The sequence below is a fragment of the Mustela nivalis genome (assembly GCF_964662115.1).
Source record: "Mustela nivalis genome assembly, chromosome: 5".
NCBI lineage: Eukaryota > Metazoa > Chordata > Mammalia > Carnivora > Mustelidae > Mustela > Mustela nivalis.
The window spans coordinates 73,978,934-73,999,236 of record NC_139024.1 but is presented as its reverse complement, the minus strand read 5'-3'; the positions used below and the strand labels follow the sequence as shown (position 1 = coordinate 73,999,236).

Genomic DNA, 20,303 nt, shown 5'->3' with positions numbered 1-20,303 from the left:
AAGCAGAGAAATTCAGTAGGACTATTAAGTAAAAGCTACACGATTTTTTCCCCAGGTTTTTTTTTTTTTTTTAAAGATTTTATTTATTTATTTGACAGAGAGATCACAAGTAGGCAGAGAGGCAGGCAGAGAGAGAGGAGGAAGCAGGCTCCCTGCTGAGCAGAGAGCCTGATTCAGGGACTCAATCCCAGGACCCTGAGATCATGACCTGAGCCGAAGGCAGCAGCTTAACCCACTGAGCCACCCAGGCGCCCCTCCCCAGGTTTTTAATGCCGTATTTATTAAACCAAAAGAAATTGACTAATTGTGTAATTTTGCCACTGTCAGTTAAACCAGAAAATTCTTTTAGTACCTTCCACATATTTAATAAGATGTCTGCTTAAACTACATTTAACTGATTAATATAAGTGACCTAGTCTTTGGCAGGTCCTTAACTGAGGCCAAGTTTCCCCTCCCATCCATAGAACTGTCTGCTTGCTATGAGCACCTGCGGGTTTCATTGCTGACTTCCTTGAGCATCTTTCTGCCCCTCTATGTGATAGTGACATTTGATTTCTTTCAGAATAGATACTGCTACTTTTAAGTACAAGGGCCCCATATGAAGCTAGTAGGACCTAAGTTGGCCAGTTTGTATATGGTGCCTTTACTATTTAGTATTTGGTATTTACTCTTGAGTACTTTTGGTGCTTTTGTATTTAGTATTTAAAAGAGAAATTAGCATACTGCCAAAACCGGGTAACTGAGGGGAAATATGCATTTAAAACTCTTTAAAAATTAATGAAAATTTATCTCTAGGAAAATTAATAGTAGATTTGTCCTTATAATCTGGAGAGCTGCTACATATCAGTGACCTATAGTAGAGTACCTAGGTATATATTTACTAATTTAAGGCCAAAGACTATAGGCAGTAGAATGCAGAAACAAAATTTAAAGTGATTCCTTATTTTTTAACTATGTCCATAAACATAGCCAACTGGAAGTAAAAGGACTGTTTTAATATGCAGATTGTAATGGCAAAAATACCCAAAATAGGAGCCCTATAGCTTTATTTCTGACTGGCCTTAGGGTAGCTGCTTGACTCGGGCAAGTCTCTTCCTTCTTGGGACCTCAGTTTTCTAATCCCTGAAATGGGGGGGCACAATATCTCTGATGTGTTTTCTATGATAGCCTTTGCTATGCTGTCTAGCCCCTCATATAACTATACAGTTACATGCTGTTGGCTATCCCAGGACCCAGCTATAATGAGGATTTTGCTAACGAAGGTAAGAAATCAAGAAGAGTGAAATTGAGAGGATTTCAAAAACTGTAGATAATTTTTTGTCTTAGTGCCCAAAAGGGTAGGTATTCCTTTCATCTCAGTAGGTCTCATAACTCAAAGCTGGTTTTATCTGCTCTGATTTCAAAAAAGTTGAGACTCATCCTTCTAGAGTTCCAATTTGATGGTCCCCATGAGGTAGGAAAGGAAACTGGTCAGGCTGGGTGAGTACAAGTAAGAGGTGATTTTCAAAGGAATCTGTAACTTACTGAACTGCAGTCTTACTGTAGACCTTTTGTTGTTTAAAAGACCAAGACCATAGCAGACAAACCTTAAATAACTGAGGCCTAAAAATTTTTTGGATATTAGTTTGGATACTTACATCAAATTTCAGGGAAAAAAGTGTACTTTTTCAAGTAGTTTATCTTGAACACACTCAGAAGTTCCCTTGCAGAGACATGGTTGAAGTTGTTTTTATTTTCACTGGGTGGCTTGGCTACACACGCTTAGAAAAATTTCTAAGCTAAAATGATGACAGGCTTGTTTTACAGTAAGGAACGTGATGACCTCATATCCCCCATTTGCCTGTGTGTTGGGCAGACCTAGCATTATTATTTTTTTTTCTTTTTTAGAGAGAGAGAGATCACAAGTAGACAGAGAGGCAGGCAGAGAGGAGGAAGCAGGCTCCCTGCTGAGCAGAGAGCCCGATGCGGGGCTTGATCCCAGGACACTGGGATCATGACCTGAGCTGAAGGCAGAGGCTTAACCCACTGAGCCACCCAGGTGCCCCTAGCATTATTTTCTGAAGTCAGTAGGCAACCTTTACCCCTGCCAGAGTTTCAGGCTCGTTTCCATGTGAGGTAGCAGGTGTTTCTACTGAGCTCCCCAACATCCAATGGTCACCTCTGTTTGCACTGCAACAAACTGTGTAAACACAGGAATTATCTTTTTGGACGTGTAGAACAGGCCGGACAGTAGACTCTCAACCTGTGTTGCCTAACACTTGTCAAGAGCTCAGATACAAAAAAATACTCATGGAGAATTGCTTGGAAGAAATGTCATCTCTTCATTCCTCTGGTCTAGATACGTAAGGTAAGTAGAAGAGCTGTCTACCAAGACCGTGTAATGACAGGCCTCTGTAAGTTGCTCTTATGGAACTCTGCACGTTGGCATTTGCCACTGATTCACATTGAAGACGTTGTAAAGAACAGTCCTCCAAAACTGGCTATTGTATGAACTATCACTCTGTCATCAAAGACAAGTAGTTCAGCCTGGGACACTCTTTATGAGACGTAATGAGAAAATACTCAAGAGAAGCTGGCTTTTATCTTATGATCGTTGAATTCTGCTGACTAATGATGTCCATCCCTTTGCATTGGTTATTTGGAAACTGAGAACTGTGTTATGGCTCACCCCTCAATGAGCGGTAATCTTGGAGCACATAGTTTTAGTAGTAATTAGTCTTCATGTTATTTCTTCCTGATGTTGGCTTCCCTGTCTTTATAATAAAGTGTCTTTTGTTATTGCCTCGCATTTTTCCTAGATTGAAGAGAGGTCTGAATAACTAAAGTTAGAGCGGAGACAAGATGGGAAAGAGTGAATAACAAACACTATTGAGCAGTTGTTACATGATTAGTGCTTATTGTGTTTTGTAACAGAAGTCCTCATTTTAATACCGTATATGATATATGCCAGAATGTCACATGTTTCATTATAAGTGTGCTGAATGACAAGATCATCATGACATTTCAGGAACCAGTACATTTTGCAGGAGGCGGCTATTTTGTACAATTTGGGAGATTTTAATACTTGTTTTTGATAAGCTGACAGCTGTAGAAGAGAAAGTATTGAGGTTATTGATAATTACCTTGTACGACTTTCTATACAATGGTTTTACTATGCTAGCACTCAGGGCCTGTTAGCAAGCGTGGATTTGTTCCATTTCTTCCTGATGCAGGTGTTATGTTTAGAAGCATGCATGCTACTCTCTCTCTCTTCCCTGGTACTATTAGTACCCTTCCCCGGAAGCTTCTTTCCTCCCTATTTAAATCTCCCATACTGCTCAAAGTTTCACTTGGGCCCACTTGCTGGCTATGACCTGCCCAGGGTGCTCACCCACTTTGTTCCTCCTCTTCTGTGAGCTCCTGAAGTGTCTGTAGGTATGTCCCAGACCTTTTGCACTACACACATTCCTATAGTAGAGCATTGTTTCCTGGATTAGTCTAGAAGTCCCCAAGGCACTTGGGCATTTTGCAAAGGCCACCCAGGTCTTAGCCATGTTCTTAGCATGATACTCTGCAGAGAGCAACTGTTCTAAACACTGCCTAGTGCGTGCCTGCCTGATTCTTCATCCTCAGCTATTCTTTCCCATTTTCAGGTCCTTTTTGTGCCAGATGCCAACTTTCCTTCCAGTACCTTAAGGTTCTCATCATCCAGTCCTGGTGCTACGGTCTCTCCTTCATCATCAGATGCAGAATATGATAAGCTGCCTGTATGTATATCATTTGTGAGCTGACATATTTATCAATCATGTTTTTTGAGTTGTAGAATTTTACATGTTGTTTTTCACAGGTTTTCATCTGAAATGCCCCCAGAGGGGTGGGGATAAGGATTTGTCGTTAGTTGAGAGAATGCATCCCATCAAAAAGAAACCTGTTCACGTTGAAGGTCTCAGAGGCAAAAATGCACACCTCGTTTATGTAAAAGTATGAAGTTAAAGTCTCACTGAGACTGATTGTTTGTTTGTGTGGCTTTTACTCCCTTCTCTAGAATACTTGAGCCCTGAGTCAAATATGAGTTCCTTCATTTAGGGTATTTTCTAAAAACATTCGATGAGCTGTTTTTACAGTTTCACACATATGCTCATGGTATAGTTTAAACCTTAATGCGATTTGGATACTTACTGTATTTGTGATAATTTTTGAAGGACAAAGGATATTTGCCTCTTTTTCATGTTCATGTTAAATAGAAACAGGTTCCTTACAGGAAACTATTTATATGCATAATCTGTTTAAACAGTGCTTCTATTTGATTTTGGGGATTTTTGCTTTCTTCAAGGATGCTGACTTAGCAAGAAAGGCCTTAAAACCCATTGAAAGAGTCTTATCATCCACTTCTGAAGAAGATGAGCCAGGCGTGGTAAAATTTCTCAAAATGAATTGCCGATACTTCACCGATGGAAAGGTATATGGCAGTGTAATTTGTTTCCTTCTCTTGGACTCCATGGAAAAATAAAGTAGGTTCCAGATTACTCAAGACATTAAAATATCTTTCCCAGAGTTTCATCGTAAGATTTCATAAGTGTCTGTTTGTTTTCACTTGTTGGATGCCTGGCATTTTACTTATTATATGATTCCTTGTGACCTTGGATTTATCATTTCCTCTTTCAGTTCTTGGCCCGTCCATTGCTAGGGAGCCAATATAGTACACACTTGATAGCAAAGACCAGTTAGACTCGGTGAATTTAAAATCCAGTTCTGCTACCCACTAGCTCTGAGACCACAAGCATGGTATTAGAGTTGCCTAAGCTTCCATTTTCCTCATCTGTAAAATAGGATCAATAATAAAATTTAATCTTGGGGGGGTGGTGGTAATTAAAAGGGATGATCCCTGTAAAGATCTTAGCATCTAACTTGGAAAATGGGAAATTCTCAAGCCATTTGCTGCTGGAGATGCTGGTATTAAAAATAATGTCTGTGATGTGTGGTTTTTTTGATTGTTGGTGTGTTTTAGAAAGCAAATCCAACTTCTAGTGAGCCTCTGAAGAAAGGGTCTTGTTGATACAAAGTGAATTCCTATGTTCATAGTAGAGACTTCATGCCAGGTTCCAAGTGGTTGGAAAATACATTATAAATATGCATTTATAGCTTTTGCAACCAAGGATAAGTGATGCTTGAATTCACTTGGGCACCTGGGTGGTTCTTTGGGTTAAGCCTCTGCCTTGAGCTCAGGTCATGGTCTTACTGTCCTGGGATCGAGCCCCACATCAGGCGCTCTGCTCAGTGGGGAGCCTGCTTTCCTCTCTCTCTGCCTGCCTCTCTGCCTACTTGTGATCTCTCTCTCTGTCAAATAAATAAATAAAATCTTAAAAAAAAAATGCATGATGAAATGCAGAATTCTTCACAAAGCTGATTCAGTACTCATTAAGAGTATGAAGATAAATCGTCTCCCTATAGGGCGTCCTGTGTATCCTGCTGCCTCTGAGATAATCTCCCTGGGACCATCTGTAACAGACTAAACTGACCAAGCTTCAGACAGAAGTTCCCACTGAATTACTGGGTTTGGCCATTAACTTCCACAGTTTAGTTGTGTCTATCTCTGGTTGCAAAAATTTCATATTCCAATTTGTGTCAAATTTTGCAGAAAGTGGCCTTTCTAAACATTTTAGAGAAAACCGTTAGGACTCTCATTTGGCACCACGGCTCTGAGACAGATGCTTCCTGAGCCCAGTACCATGCACTTGTTGGACACATGGGGAATGTGTGCTGAGTGAATTCTCAAGTGGGAAAACACTTGGGACAGCCCTTTCTATTCTACAGGGAACCGTGGCATGTGAGGCATTACAGCCAAGGTTCCACCACGGTTGTGCTATGGCCAGGCTATGCCAGAACTAGGCTCGGTTGATGACAACAGAGGGGCAGCTCTGTTTTCGCAGCCTCCCCGCACAGTACCCAAGGTCGCATTCCTGCAGCCTATTGTCCTAGTCTTCTGAAAGGGGACACGACTGTCACATAAGATAACCATGCTTCCCCAGAGTCAACCGAAAGGCAATAGGAGTTCATTAAAGCGGTTGTGGTGGTTGCCTTTTTGCCAGTACTGATTCTTTCTTGTCCCTTTCTCCTGCAGGGGGTGGTCGGAGGCGTCATGATTGTTACTCCTAACAACATCATGTTTGACCCTCACAAGTCTGATCCCCTGGTCATTGAGAATGGTTGCGAGGAGTATGGCCTCATTTGCCCCATGGAAGAGGTGGTTTCCATTGCTCTCTACAATGACATTTCCCACATGAAGATCAAAGACGCCCTGCCATCGTAAGAAAGATTTCTTTGTTTACCAAACAAACAAACCTCAGGTGTTTGGAGAATTAAATGCAAGTAAAAAGTGAGGGCATTGGCAGGAGTGAGAGATTGTGTAGAGGTGAATCTTGAGGGCGGAGGATGGGTACAGTAAATTTTTTTTTTAAATGGACAAATGAGAGGAAATGGAGATAAAGGGAAAGGTTGCACATACACAAATGAAAGGAGAAAAACAAAAATGCCAGGGCATTAAAATGGCATTTCTTTTTCTTTTTTTTCTGAGAAGCAATGCATATTCTTTATGAATTAAGGAAAGAAGAAATGAAGTTTCTCTGAAAAAGTGTTAGTCAGGTTAGCAATCAGAGAATAGTGTTTTCCTCTCCATTGAGTTGTCAAGCAGGGTTAGGTTCTTCTCATTCAAAGTCTAGGATAGGCAGTCTTCCCACCTCACGTTCTCCCTTAATCCTGCACGGAGCGAGCTTGGCCTGGACAGCGTGGAGGCCAGACCACCCTCCGTGGTGTGAAGAGGGAGGAATAGTGGTCTGTTTGTCTCTGAAAAGTAGGTGAATAGTAACCTTAGGCTTGATTATTTTGCCTTTTTTGATTAAAAAAGGAGAGAGAGAGAGAGAAGGAAGCTCCCCATGAGAAAACAGAAAGAGCGTTAAGAAAACTCAGGGAATTGATTTAGAGGGATGGTTGGACTCTTACTGCCACTTTGTTAGCATTTTTCTCTCTCTGTGTCCGCTAGAAGTAAAAATCTTTAGAAACCCTCAGTGATAGGAAGGTTGAGGGAAAGCAGTGGGTCCTAATTGTGCAGGGTAAACTAGCCCCTGAGACTTAGGAAAAGAAGGGAAGGTAGTTAGAGAACTAACCCGGACACAAAGTCCTTAGGGGTTTATACCAGCAGGAATCCCTGGACTCTGACAGTCCTTGGCACCTGACCCCGCCTCGGCTCTTACCCGACTCCAGGCCACTGAAGCTAGAACAGAGCACAAGCACTGAAGTAGCTTCTAAATTCTGCCAGAAGTGTCCAGGTGAGAGCATAGGCGGAGTGGCAGGCCAGGCAGTTCTGCCTGAAGACTAAGTCTTGGAGCCACATTGCCTGGGTGGCCCTGGCTCTGCCACTCATGGCTCCATGACCTGCCCGCGTTTCTCAGTCCCGAGCCTCGTTTTTCTAATCTGTTAAATGGAATGAATAGTATTCTTCAGCTTATAGGGCTGTTTTAAGAACTAAATGTATTGATACGCCCAGACTCTTAGAAAATAGCGTGACACCTACCAAGTATAAGCTGTTATCACGTGAACCTTTCGTTCATCTCGGAAACCGTGATCATCGTTCTGGGATTCTCATGGTCCGTGCAGTTGAGGCTTCTCCTTCATCTTAGTGCATGGCTCTTGAGCGGCAAGGATATGAAGAGGAGTGGATCCTGGCCTCTGTCCTGGAGGAGCCTGCAGTCTGCTGGGCACAAGAGACAGCTGGGGAGAAGTGATAATTGTGTCGTGTGCACAGAAGGGCACCCAGTGTCCCATGCGGACCTCTGTGAGGGAGCGGCCAGCTGCCTTGGACTCTCAGTCAGCAGAGAAGAGGACATGAGGGATTGGTTCCGGGACTAAGGAATGAACATTAGGTTCTCTGAGGCAAGAGGAAAGATGTGAATGAAGAAACCTATAGTTCAGTTTAGAAGTGGATGGCCAGGCAGGAGAGTATTTTTGGTGGCTTCTAATGGAGGCATAACTCTGGCACATCCTTGGTTCAGGACGTTAAGGATTCCTTTTAATAATAAAAAAGGAAGGTACGTCTTTACAGAAAGATTTCCCTCATTGGGGGACAGGGTTTAACGACCTGGGGCACAGGGTTAATGCTGTAGCTGGAGGGAGAGAGAAGAGTGAAGAATTGGCTCGTACCGTGTTCAGTTTATTTCCGAATGCTGTAGATTCCTGCCTTGGATGTAAGTGTGTGAAGAAGACTTTTCAGTCTAGAGAACAGTTTGTGCACCAATGGGCAAAATAGAATGTGCGGTGGGATTGGTGTGTGATTAGTAGTGACTTTAGCACTCCAACAATTCTTTAAAAGTTAAAAATAGGTTCAAATTTCATTATTGCTAGAAGTTGTCTGGTAAAACAAGAAGTACAAATGATCTGGGCACCTGGGTGGCTCAGTGGGTTAAAGCCACTGCCTTCGGCTCAGGTCATGATCCCAGGGTCCTGGGATCAAGCCCCACATCAGGCTCTCTGCTCAGCAGGGAGTCTGCTTCCCCACCCTCACCCCCACCCCTGCCTGCTTCTCTGCCTACTTTTGATTTCTGTCTGTCAAATAAATAAATAAAATCTTTATTTAAAAAAAAAAAAAAGTACAAATGATCTGACTGCAATATGCAAATCATTTTAAGTGTGTGTGTGTGTGTGTGTGTGTGTGTGTGTGTGTGTAAAATCTCCTCATCCTCCCCTTCACTCTTCGTATTTTGTGTGTGGGCTATTTCATAAGTCCAGCTGCCACAGACATATAATAGGAAGGGAACAACTGGAGGGATTACTGATCACCCTTGGGTGTCTGGCTGAGTCTAGAAAACATTAACAGTCATGCCAGTTGACTCCACTGTGTACTTTGCCCCAACAGTGCTTGGCAGTGATAGCATAAAAAACAGGTAAATTAATCCCCACTTGGACTGGGTAGATGAGGAGGAAGGGAGGGGTGGACAGGGTAATATAGGAGGCTGAGCAGAGTGCAGTCCCAACTGTTCATGGGAGCCAACTGGGCAGAGAAGGGAGAGATGAGATGGGGTCTTGGATGTGTGAAGTGTGTGAAGAGCTGAGTTTCTATGCCACATTAAGTGTGGGGTCCTAAAATGGAAATTAGGACACATGACACTAGTTTTTTGGCTCTAGGATTGGAGCATCTTCCGTGTCTCCGGATGCTAGAGTTGGGTAGCACATTCTTGGGCATGCAGGTTCCTGCAGAGCAGAGACACTGTCGGAATCATTGTTTAGCATATGGCGTGTAGGGGCTTGACAAATGCTTATTGAATTGAAATGAATTATGAACTAAAGAAGGTTTTCAAGCATCTGTCAGAGCCTAGCTATTATGTAGGCTTTAATTTGCTATTGGAAAAAGCATGGATGTTCCATGCATGTGATTTATAAAATGAGTCTGGGGGGATAGTCTTATAACTTGAGGACTTCCTGGTACTTTGTGGCTTTCTTGCCCTAGTTGTTGGACAGCCAGAGTAATAAAGTAGTATCTGAACGTGATCTAGCCTTTTTAGGAAACAAAATTATTTCTGAAATCTAAAAATGTTCTTTTAAAAAAGAGTCTTTATGTATCTGTGTTTAAACCCCAAATCAGTACTAAGGTAAGTACAAATACAGGTTATGCAAAATTGTGCCAGTCACGGCTCAAAGATTATATTTCCCGAGCATTTGTTTTAAACTTTGGAAAACATGTCTAATCAATATTCTTGTGTCATTCAGATCTGGGTAGAAAAGCATCTGTTGTTAAGGGACAGTATGTTTCAGCTGATAAACTGGTGCCCGTTATCATAAAGTAAAATGGTATTGTTAAGAGTCAAGAAATTAAGAATTTTAACCTAAGTATTGTAAGAGCTTACTTGATTTTCTTTTCTATAAACTTTAAAGTGTAAAATGGAGCAAGTGCTGTATAGTCACTATACAGAGGACAAAGATTCTTGCATCTCCCTCAGGAGTAGAAGGAATCTGTTATTGGAAACATCAGGTCCAAGTGCTAAAACTCAAAGTTAGGGTTCAGGACTAGTAATTTATAAAATAGTTAAATGAGTAGCTACTCAGTCAATGAGCCATTCAGAATTAATGTAGTTGGTTTATATCCTATTTTATAAAAAGGAGCAGCTTTGAATACTTAAAGAATTTAGGTCATAGTACTAAAACATTTCCTTGGTCCTTTCCTTCGTGAATATCAGAAACATTGTTTCATCATTTAAAATCTGGGGATATCTATTCATGGACATGAAGTCATTTATGAACCGTGTTCATAAATGACTTCAAAAATCATTCATGTCCTTCTAGTAGGATATGCAGCTCTCATGGTTCTTTGTTTTACCACTTCATGTGTATTTATTTATGTTTCATTTTTGAAGTCAATTTCTTGATTTCATTTCCTTATTCTGAAATCATTTCAACATAAATTTAAGTTGTGGTATATTTATGTTTTAGTTTTTGGTTGGGTTTTGTTTTAATTTTTGCCTTTCTTCCATTTTGTTTTTGGTTTTGTTTTTAACATTCCATGTGCACCCACCATTTTTCCCCCGACAGTGACCTACCTCAGGATCTTTGTCCTCTGTACAGGCCTGGAGAATGGGAAGACCTGGCTTCAGAAAAAGACATCAACCCCTTCAGTAAGTTCAAGTCTCTCAACAAGGAAAAACGGCAGCAGAATGGGGAGAGAAGCATCTCTTCGGATTCCAAATCAGTAAGACCTTTGGAGAAGTCAACAGAACACACATACATGAAGCCCTCAGATAGCTCTCTGTCAGGAAAGTTAAAGATTCTGGAATCTTCTACAGAGGCAACTAGTGGATCTACCACAGTGACTAAGGTCAGCAAGGAGCCTTCTGACACTCGTGCTGCATTTGAATCTATAGCCAAAGAAAATTCCCTTTTAGGGGAAGATGATGACTTTGTTGACTTGGAAGAACTTTCTTCTCAACCTGATAGTGGAATGGACAAAAGAGACACTTCAAAGGAGTGCCTTTCTCTTGACCCAAGAGAGATAAGGAAAGCTAAGTCCCACATCATTGGTTCTACTACAGAAATGCAGGTGCAGTCAGCCCTGAACTTTTCAGGAGCAGATAATGATGCCGAACTGAAGGAGACCCTAGATTTAGAAACCTGTGAGAAGCAAGATATAATGCCAGAGGTGGACAAGCAGTCTGGTTCCCCAGAAAGCCAGGTGGAAAACACACTGAACATCCATGAAGATCTTGATAAAGTTAAACTCATTGAGTATTACCTTAATAAGAACAAAGAAGGGTCACAGTTAACTGAAAACTTGCAGAAGGCAGAATTAAGTGATGCCAAAAAGACTGAGCCAGTGGGAATAGATATCACCCTTAGTAGTTCTCTTCCCCAGGTGAGTGGTCCCCCAACTGAGGGCAGTAAGGAGCCAGATAAAACCTGGGTGAAAGACAGAGTGTCCCTCCCATTGCAACTGGCGTCTTCTACAGAAGAAAATGTGAATAAAGGGTCTTTAGACACCGCTTCAGAATCTACTCTGGACAACAGCTGTCAAGGCGCACAAATGGATAATAAGTCTGAAATTCAGCTGTGGCTCTTAAAGAGAATTCAGGTACCCATTGAAGGTAAGCCGCTTCTCTTTAGTGTCTTTATATCCTGCTGTACAGTTGGTTTTCTGAAACTTGTGAATACAAGCGAAATTAGGACAATTGTTTGAGAACAGTGTTCTCTCAGTAGACCGTATCTTTACTGATAACATTAATTGGGAAAAAACTTAGCATTATATAGTATCTATATAGAACTTGAACTGTGACCTAGATTTCTAGGTCAAAAGTAGTTTGTTTTTTAATTTCAAGGGACTTTCCTTTTCACCTTGAACTTTTAAATCTAAAGGGGTTTGAAGTGTTTTTTAAGATAATTCAGTGCTGGGGCACCTGGGTGGCTCAGTGGGTTGGGCCACTGCCTTTGGCTCGGGTCATGATCTCAGGGTCCTGGGATCAAGCCCCGCATCGGGCTCTCTGCTCTGTGCTGAGCCTGCTTCTCTCTCTGCCTCTGCCTGCCTCTCTGCCTACTTATGATCTTTTTCTGTCTCTCTCTCTCTCTCTGTTAAATAAATAAATAAAATCTTAAAAAAAAAAAAAAGATAATCCAGTGCTAAGCCAAATTGCCTTATGATGTAAGTGGGTCCTCAGTGTCATTCCTTGAGAGGTATCCTTGTGAAGTGCCACATTGTATGGGTTTTTATGCTTATTCCCAGCATGTTGCATCTTACGTGATGCAGAACCAGCCGAAACTGCAATCCTTGTCCTTTTTGTGCTAAAGAAGGTCTGGAAAATGTGATTAGTTCTAATATGATGGTGTTTCTGTCATATACTTTGATTTTTTGTCACTAAGAGGGGATTGGGAACTGTTCTTTACTAGTTGAAAGGTTTTACTTTCACCAGTATTGTCAATATTGAGGAAGGTTTTTTTTTTCCCATGTGTGATTCAGATATGCTTCCTTCAAAAGAGGAGAAAAGCAAGACCCCACCCATGTTTCTGTGCATTAAAGTAGGAAAGCCAATGAGAAAATCCTTTGCCACTCAGAGCGCAGCCATGGTCCAGCAGTATGGCAAACGAAGAAAGCAGCCAGAGTACTGGTTTGCCGTTCCTCGGGAAAGGTAATTGGGTGCTGAAATGGAAAATGTTGGACTACTAGATTCTGACTGCACCTTGGTTTTTTATTTTAGCTCTTTAAATAGTTAATCTTATTTTTGAATAAGACATTTGTCTTAATTGTATCTTTTAGAATTTCTAGGAGGACTTTTTTGACTCGTTTTCTGCTAATGAGTGGCTTCAGTTTAGCAAATTTGAGGTCATCTGTGCTGAAACCCTTTTATGACTTCCTACACAGTTGAATTTTAAATGAAGGAAGATTTAGATATTCTTAAGTGCTGGTAATTGGAAGAGAATAAAAGACTACTGTGGAACAGATCAAAACCTCTCTAAGGGCAGGAGAGAGGCATGGGTGCAATTCTTGAAGTGCTTATTATTCTAGGGAGCTAACGGTTGCTTTGGCCTTGAGGAGGGAGTCTCAGTGACTCAGCAGCTGAGACGACATGGGATCACCTGGCTGGGTCTGAGGGACTGTACCCTCTAGAAAGATTTGTATATTTAAAACTGCCAAAGAAGAAGTGTTACTGGTTATATGAGTCTAGGATGGTGGGCCCAGTGGTACAGAATTTTTTTAGTGGCACGTCATTAGGGACATCTTTATAATAGAAAATAGTTAGGAGATATTATTTTTAGGAAAAATTAAGTGTTTTCCTTTTGTATGTGTGGTAGAATAAAAATGTCTTTACAGAGGTCTTGCAGTTAGTTTTCAAAATTGTAAAACTCACATATCTTTCCTCTTTCTACCTAGTTGTTAACATTATCATCTGAGCAGACCTCTTGGCTAACAACCTGCCAAGAACTAATATACTCAGCAAACTTCCTTAGGCATGAACTGTTAATAAAGCAAAATTAAATTCCAAGCAAGGGCACACCTTCTGGTTGATGAGTATCCAGAATAATTCTCAATCAAGGGAGTTGCCCTGTTTTAATAAATTATAGTTTAACCTGAAAAATAGTTAGTAGGATTTTAATTAATGAATTTGCCCATATCTGTTCCCTGTCTTAGATACAAAGCTGTGTTAACATGGACATTGACCAAAATTTTTGTTTATGTCTTATACTTTCCTACCCATGCCTGCAACTGCCACGGTGTTTCATGGAAACTTTCGGGATATTGGGGAGATTAAAAGGAAAATGAATGTCTTTTTTTATTTAGAAATGTTTAACAGGAAGCAATGTTAAGTTTCTGAAGACCTGGTAAAATGAGAGTTCTAAAATCAAATTTCACAGTCAACAATTCCTTAGAGATTTGGGCCCACTCCTGATTTTTTAGATGAGGAAAACAAAGCACTGAAGCTTTCATCCATGTTGCTGGTGAGGTGGGCTTACAGAGTCACCCAGAAGAATCCCTTGTTATATGTATCACTTTTTCTTTGGGCACATGTATTATTTATAATATAAGGAAATTGTGGTTTTTTAATCTATTTTATTATCTTTAATGAAACTGTGCACACCAAGAACTTTTCTAGAATAATTATAGCAATCCCACCCATGCAGCTACTATATTACTGTCATTTTTTAACCCAGAACAAATCTGTAATGTTGAAATACTTCTCTTTGATCTCTTATACAGGTGGTTTTTGTGGGCTTTTAATATTTATTTATTTATTTATTTTGAGAGAGGTGGGTAGGGGCAGGGGGAAAAGGAGAGGAGCTCAAGCAGGCTCTACGCTAGGCATGAGCCCAAGGTGGGGCTCTGTCTCAGGACCCTGAGATTATGACCTGAGCCAGAATCAGAAGTCCCACACTCAGGGGCATCTGGGTGGCTCAGTCGGATGAGTGCCTACCTTCGGCTCAGGTCATGATCCCAGGGTCCTGGGATTGAGCCCCGCATTGGGCTCTCTGCTCAGCGGGGAGTCTGCTTCTCCTTTTCCCTCTGCCTGCCATTCTGCCTACTTACACTCTCTCTCTGTCAAATAAATAAATAAATAAATAATAAATAAATAAATAAAATCTTTTTAAAAAAAGAAAGAAGTCCCATGCTCAACTGACTGAACCACCCCGGCACCCCTTGTGGCCTTTTTCAAGTAGGTCACTTCTTGAATTCCATTTTATTGTATTTTATAGTTTCTATGACTTCTGTCTTTGGCTAACCTGATAGACTTAGTTTTCTTTCTTAAAGTAATCATGCATTAACCAAGCATTTTCTGGGAGGCATTATATCTCACTGTGTTGTTGATGTTAGGAAATTTTTTTAAGATTTATTTATTTATTTATTTATTTGACAGAGAAAGAGGGAGAGCACAAGCAGGGAGAGCAGCAGGCAGAAGGAAAGGGAGAAGCAGACTCCCCGCTGAGCAAAGGAGCTCGATGTGCGGCTCCATCCCAGGACCTGGGATTAGGACCTTGGCATCATGAACTGAGCCAAAGGCAGCCACTTAATGACTGAGTCCCCCAGGCACCCCGGAAATTTTTGTTTTAATTGCTCTTCCATACGTTTCCCTGTCTACCTACCCTACAGGAAGCCACATTTTAGTTAAGACTGGGAAAGATGGCGCAGTTCTATAGTTAATTCCCACCTAGAACTCCAAGTATAGAGTGAGAAATAAGAAAAGGTGGTTTTTATTTCCAGTTTATGAAAATCTTTTGGACTTCAGGCTCAACCAAGTCCTTGAGGAGCTAAGAACGTGACATGCAATGCTTTCCTTACCCGATGATCATTTCTTGATTCCCTTGCTATATCAAATGGAGCATTTCTACTTGCTTTTCTATTACTGGATCCCTGCATCCATTAGAGGTTCAGGAGCAGAGTGAAGTCCCCCTGGTAGTGGCTCCCTTTCAGGGTTAAAGTGTCCTCTCAAAGACCTTCCAGGTGTGGCGCCGTATTCTCACTGGAGGTCTCTCTCTCATTTCCTCCAGTGCATCGAAGCTTCTCGTCACAGGAGATAATATTCTCATGTCGACGTAGCTTCACAAGTGTGTTTCACTCTTCCTCTCTGTTGTTCCTGATAGTTTTAAAACATATTTGTTCTTTCCCTTTTGTTATTATTACTAAGAAATTAACGCTACCAAAATATTTCCATCTTCACTTACAGCATGCCCTGTGGTTTCCAGGGTGCCACTGCCTAATGAATGGTCTCCCAAGTAAGAAAGTGGAGAGGGCGGGAGGCAGGGGAAGCAATCATATAGTTGCTCTTTAACATCTTTGTTGGGGTTTTCCCCCCTGCAATCCTTGTTACTCAATTCTAGATACAGAACTCCCTAACTACATAGTAACAGTTTTAAATTATCAGAAGATCTGACCACTGTGGATCCAGCAAATCCAGTGGTTGGTTACCCGTTGCAGCCCCGTATTGCAGCCCCGTATGCTGCTACTTGAGACATGTGCGCATTGCCTGAGGACGAGGTGCCTGTCAGCTTGAAACCCTCCCTGCCTCGGTCGTCGCAGCTTCCAGATGCACACACTTCTCTTCAGTCAGCAGAGGACAGTAGTCTGCTGGGGAGATCTGCTTTGTCTGGGGCCTGGGACATCCAGCCTTTTCCTCCTCTCACTCTTGATGCTAATTTAAACTTGAGAACCGTGGATGGTCTCACCTTCTATTAATCATCTAGTATAGGATTTCTCAGCCTTGGCACTGTGGACATTTTGAGCTGTTTAATTCTTTGAGCGGATGTACTTTGCATTATGGGTTATTTAGCAGCATCTGTGACCTCTACCTCCCCAGCTGACAACTGAGAGAGTCTTCAGACATCACCTGGGGGAGGAGTTGTCGGAGGGACAAAAGAATCTCACGCTGAGAACCACTGGTCAAGTATGAGACCATGAGACCGGGCCCATACACCATTCAGAAACTGATTATGAACCATAATAGCCAAATAATTTAGGGCTTTGACTGCTTAAAACTTTGTTATACCCAGTCATGTTCACTGTAATTTACTGATCTGCCTATACTCTGTTTCCTTTACTCGACCCTAATTTTTTACGGAGAATTTCATTAAAATTTTTTGAACTTAGTTATTAATCTATAGTTTTACATCTATAAAAACAAGACTGTTGCTCCTAAAGAAATAATTTATCTGGAAGGAAACCCGAAATTGATAGAATACAAAGGAGAAGGTCTGTGGTGTTGACAGGCATGTATTTTTGCCCCTTGACTCTGTACAAGTCTGTACTAGCAGCCATCCTGGGTTTAAGAAGACAACCATCTCGTGCCCTGCCCTGGAGGGCATGTGGCGTCTTGGGCTGCCCAGCTCTGGCTCGTGGAATAGTGAGTCACAAAATCAGGCAGTCATGAATGAGAATCCCTAGGAATAGTGTGCCTTAGAATGAGGTACTTTATCCATTTGAAACATAGTCTCTTAATTTGGAAAATGGGTCACTGTGGAGCATTAAGTAGTTAGATCATGTCTGAATACTTATTGAATGCATAGGACCGGGCAGGTGTTAGGTTAGTTCTAGATAAATAAGATTGGGAGTCTACCTTTAGAAGCTTATGAAAAGCTCTTGAAATAGTTCGTAGTTCTTTTTAGAAACTTGAGAGGATTGTATTCCATAGATTTGGATACTGTTCTATGTGAAAAATGCAATTGTCTTTTTTCTTAATACTAAGAGATTATTTCTTTTTTAGTTTAATTTAATTTAATTTAATGAATTTATTTATTTACTTGACACAGAGAGAGAGACTACAAGCAGGCAGAGAGAGGAAGGGTAGCAGGCTCCCCGCTGAGCAGAGAGCTCGATGCAGGGCTCGATTCCAGAACCCTGGGATCATGACCTGATCCAAAGGCAGAGGCCTTAACCCACTGAGCTACCCAGGCGCCCCTATTTCTTTTTTCAGAAAGAGCCAATAATCCCTGCTCATATTGAAACAGCCTTTTTTTTTTTTTAAAGGTTTTATTTATTTATTTATTTACTTGAGAGAGAGAGAGCATGAGAGAGGGAAGAAGGTCAGAAGGAGAAGCAGACTCCCTGCAGAGCTGGGAGCCCAATGTGGGACTCAATCCTGGGACTCCAGGATCAGGACCTGAGCCAAAGGCAGTTGCTTAACCAATTAAGCCACCCAGGCACCCTTGAAACATCTTTTTATCCTGAATTCCTTATGATCTCTACCTGTGAAATGTTTTAGAGTAATTGATTTCATATTATCCAGCTTTTAAAATAAGATGGAATTAAATGGCAGGAACTCTGTAGAATTTGCCAAGTCATCCATAAATGTTAAATCCAAACTGAATTAATTGGTTAGTGTGACTCGTGTAATAAGTAAGCTAACAAGAGAAATGAAAGGGAGAGCCTGTGGGTGTTTTAAAATTTTTTCATACTTGAAAATAATTATGCTACGGTAATCTTAGCTACACTTGAACATACAGGTATATTGGGGGGAGCAGAATTTATTTTGTAATCTGCTTTTTCCTGCACTTAATGTTATACACATTTTCTACATGAAATAGTATATTATTATAGACATACGAACAGCATAGCACCCCTCATACATTCCCTGAATGATTTAATGATGCTCCTGCTTTGGATGTTAGGTGGTTCCAAATTTTTTTGCCATTAAAAGCAGTATTACATTAACCATCTTTATAATATCCTTAAGATAGTCTTACCAATTCACAGGATATGTTTAGGGCTCGTGGAAGTGTGTGACAATTTGTATACCACCAGCATGAGAGTGCCCTTTTCTCTGTGTGATGGGAAATCTGTCATATGATTCTTTATCAGTTTGGTAACGAAGCAGATGCAGCTTTAAAATCGTTTTTGTTTTATTTTGTTTTAATGATTTTATTTATTTATTTGGCACAGAGAGAACATAAGCAGGGGTTGCTGCTTATGCAGCACAGACTCCACAGAGGGAGAAGGAGAAGAAACAGGCTCTCCACTGAGCAGGGAGCCCGATGTGGGGCTCGATCCCAGGACGCTGGGATCATGACGCTAGCCAAAGGCAGATGCTCAACCAACTGAGCCACCCAGGCGCCACTTTAAAATCATTTTTGTTTTGGACTCCCTGCTCAGCAGGACTTGGGCCCCCTGCTCAGCGGGGGAGTCTGCTTCTACCTCTTCCTGTGACCCCCCCCTACCCCGATCATGCTTGATCTCTCTCTCTTATTTTCTCTCTTTCAAACGGGTAGATAAAATCTTCAAAAATAAATAAATTCATTTTGTTTTAAAGCTGAGTGCTTCATATATGATATTTGTTTATATAGTAAGGTCAGTAGTGGCCTGAGGCTCTTTATTTAGTAATAAAAATTTATTTATACCTTGATGCACAAATATATATATATATATATATATATATTTTAAAGATTTTATTTATTTATTTGACAGAGAGAAATCACAAGTAGATGGAGAGGCAGGCAGAGAGAGAGAGAGAGAGGGAAGCAGGCTCCCTGCTGAGCAGAGAGCCCGATACGGGACTCGATCCCAGGACCCCGAGATCATGACCCGAAGGCAGCAGCTTAACCCACTGAGCCACCCAGGCACCCAATGTACAAATATATATTTAATAATTATTCTAAAATACCATGTTCTCTAATAAGCTTCTCATTAAGATCAGCAAGCACTTTGATTTATATAAGATACTGGTTTGTGCCTGTCCACACTTAGAATAAACTCCTCAAGTACAAGTTAAGTTGATTCTATTTTAGAAAGCATGATATTTCCTTCTGTAATGTCAAGAGTGACTGATGCATTTTATAAAAGTTGAGTTGTTTAATTCTTTCAAAATTGAGAGCTCACAGGTAGCTGTCCTGTTAAAAGGTGCTATCCATGTTGTATGCACGTTTCTCACATCCCATCTGTGGGCAGTAAGTACTACTGCCTGAGTTAGAGATTCATCTGGTCAAGTTCTGCATGGTCGCCTAGCCGAAAGCATGGAAACAAGAGCAAGACCCCATTTTTAGCAGCAGTGCCTTTTCTTTAGGTCCGCATTTCCCTCAACTATAGTCAATGGAAACCCATCCCATGGCCAAGTAATAGGTGTTTTGTGGTTAAATATGGTCCATAGTCAGTGCTTATCTCTCTCTAGAATAGATTTATGCTTATAGTTGTTGTTCTCTTCATAGGTTTTTATAGGAATTTCTTAGTTTAATTTTCTGCTACTTTTCCTGATATTGGGATAATAGAATATAGTTCATTTATTTTATCTCTACTTATATTTTAATTCTAGGAGATTACTTGGGTATTCATATATAAAAAGATTTATATGTATTTAAAGACTTTATATGTGTGTGTGTTTAAAGACTTTTACATATATATATAGACTATATTAGTCTGATTTCCGTCAGTCTTAAAGTTTTTACTGTAGTACATAGAATTTGAGATTTATTTCCCTTTTTCCACATTTCAGAAGTAACAGCCACACATACAAAGGCCACATGTATAACCTCTTGGTCATCAAAGCTCTGCTGTATGGTTAGGAGTGACTGGTTGGTGGCAGATCCTGGTCAGGATCTACCTTTTAACTATCTGTGTGTCTTCTTCTCATCTTTCAGAAGGATTCACTCTTAGCTTTGGAATATTTAGAGTGAAGCTTGAAAGCCTACCCATCCTGAGCTTTCCGTGATGTGCCATCTGTCTGAAATTGTATTCATTTTTAAACCATGAGTCCAAGCTTCTTTGGAGCCTGATAGAATTCTGGTGCATGAATCACAGCTTTATAAAGTGTATCAGATTATTGTGGTTGAACACATACTTTCAAATGATGTTCCAGTAGTACCTCCGCCATACGAAG

At 40.9% G+C, this 20,303-nt stretch overlaps 1 protein-coding gene across 18 annotated transcripts in view; it reads left to right on the top strand.

Moving 5' to 3' along the window:
• Nucleotides 1-20,303, top strand: part of NCOA7 (nuclear receptor coactivator 7) — a 162,577-nt gene that overhangs the window by 100,039 nt on the left and 42,235 nt on the right. For 10 of the 18 annotated variants that reach the window (XM_082729901.1, XM_082729915.1, XM_082729913.1 and 7 more), the window contains 5 exons: nt 3,633-3,746; nt 4,313-4,438; nt 6,101-6,285; nt 10,558-11,603; nt 12,470-12,638. In XM_082729901.1, coding sequence (XP_082586027.1) covers nt 3,633-3,746; nt 4,313-4,438; nt 6,101-6,285; nt 10,558-11,603; nt 12,470-12,638 — 1,640 coding nt within the window. Of the gene's footprint in view, nt 1-3,632; nt 3,747-3,831; nt 3,961-4,312; nt 4,439-6,100; nt 6,286-10,557; nt 11,604-12,469; nt 12,639-20,303 lie in introns of those variants that run through there. The other 8 variants (XM_082729918.1, XM_082729919.1, XM_082729916.1 and 5 more) reach the window with 3 other exon arrangements.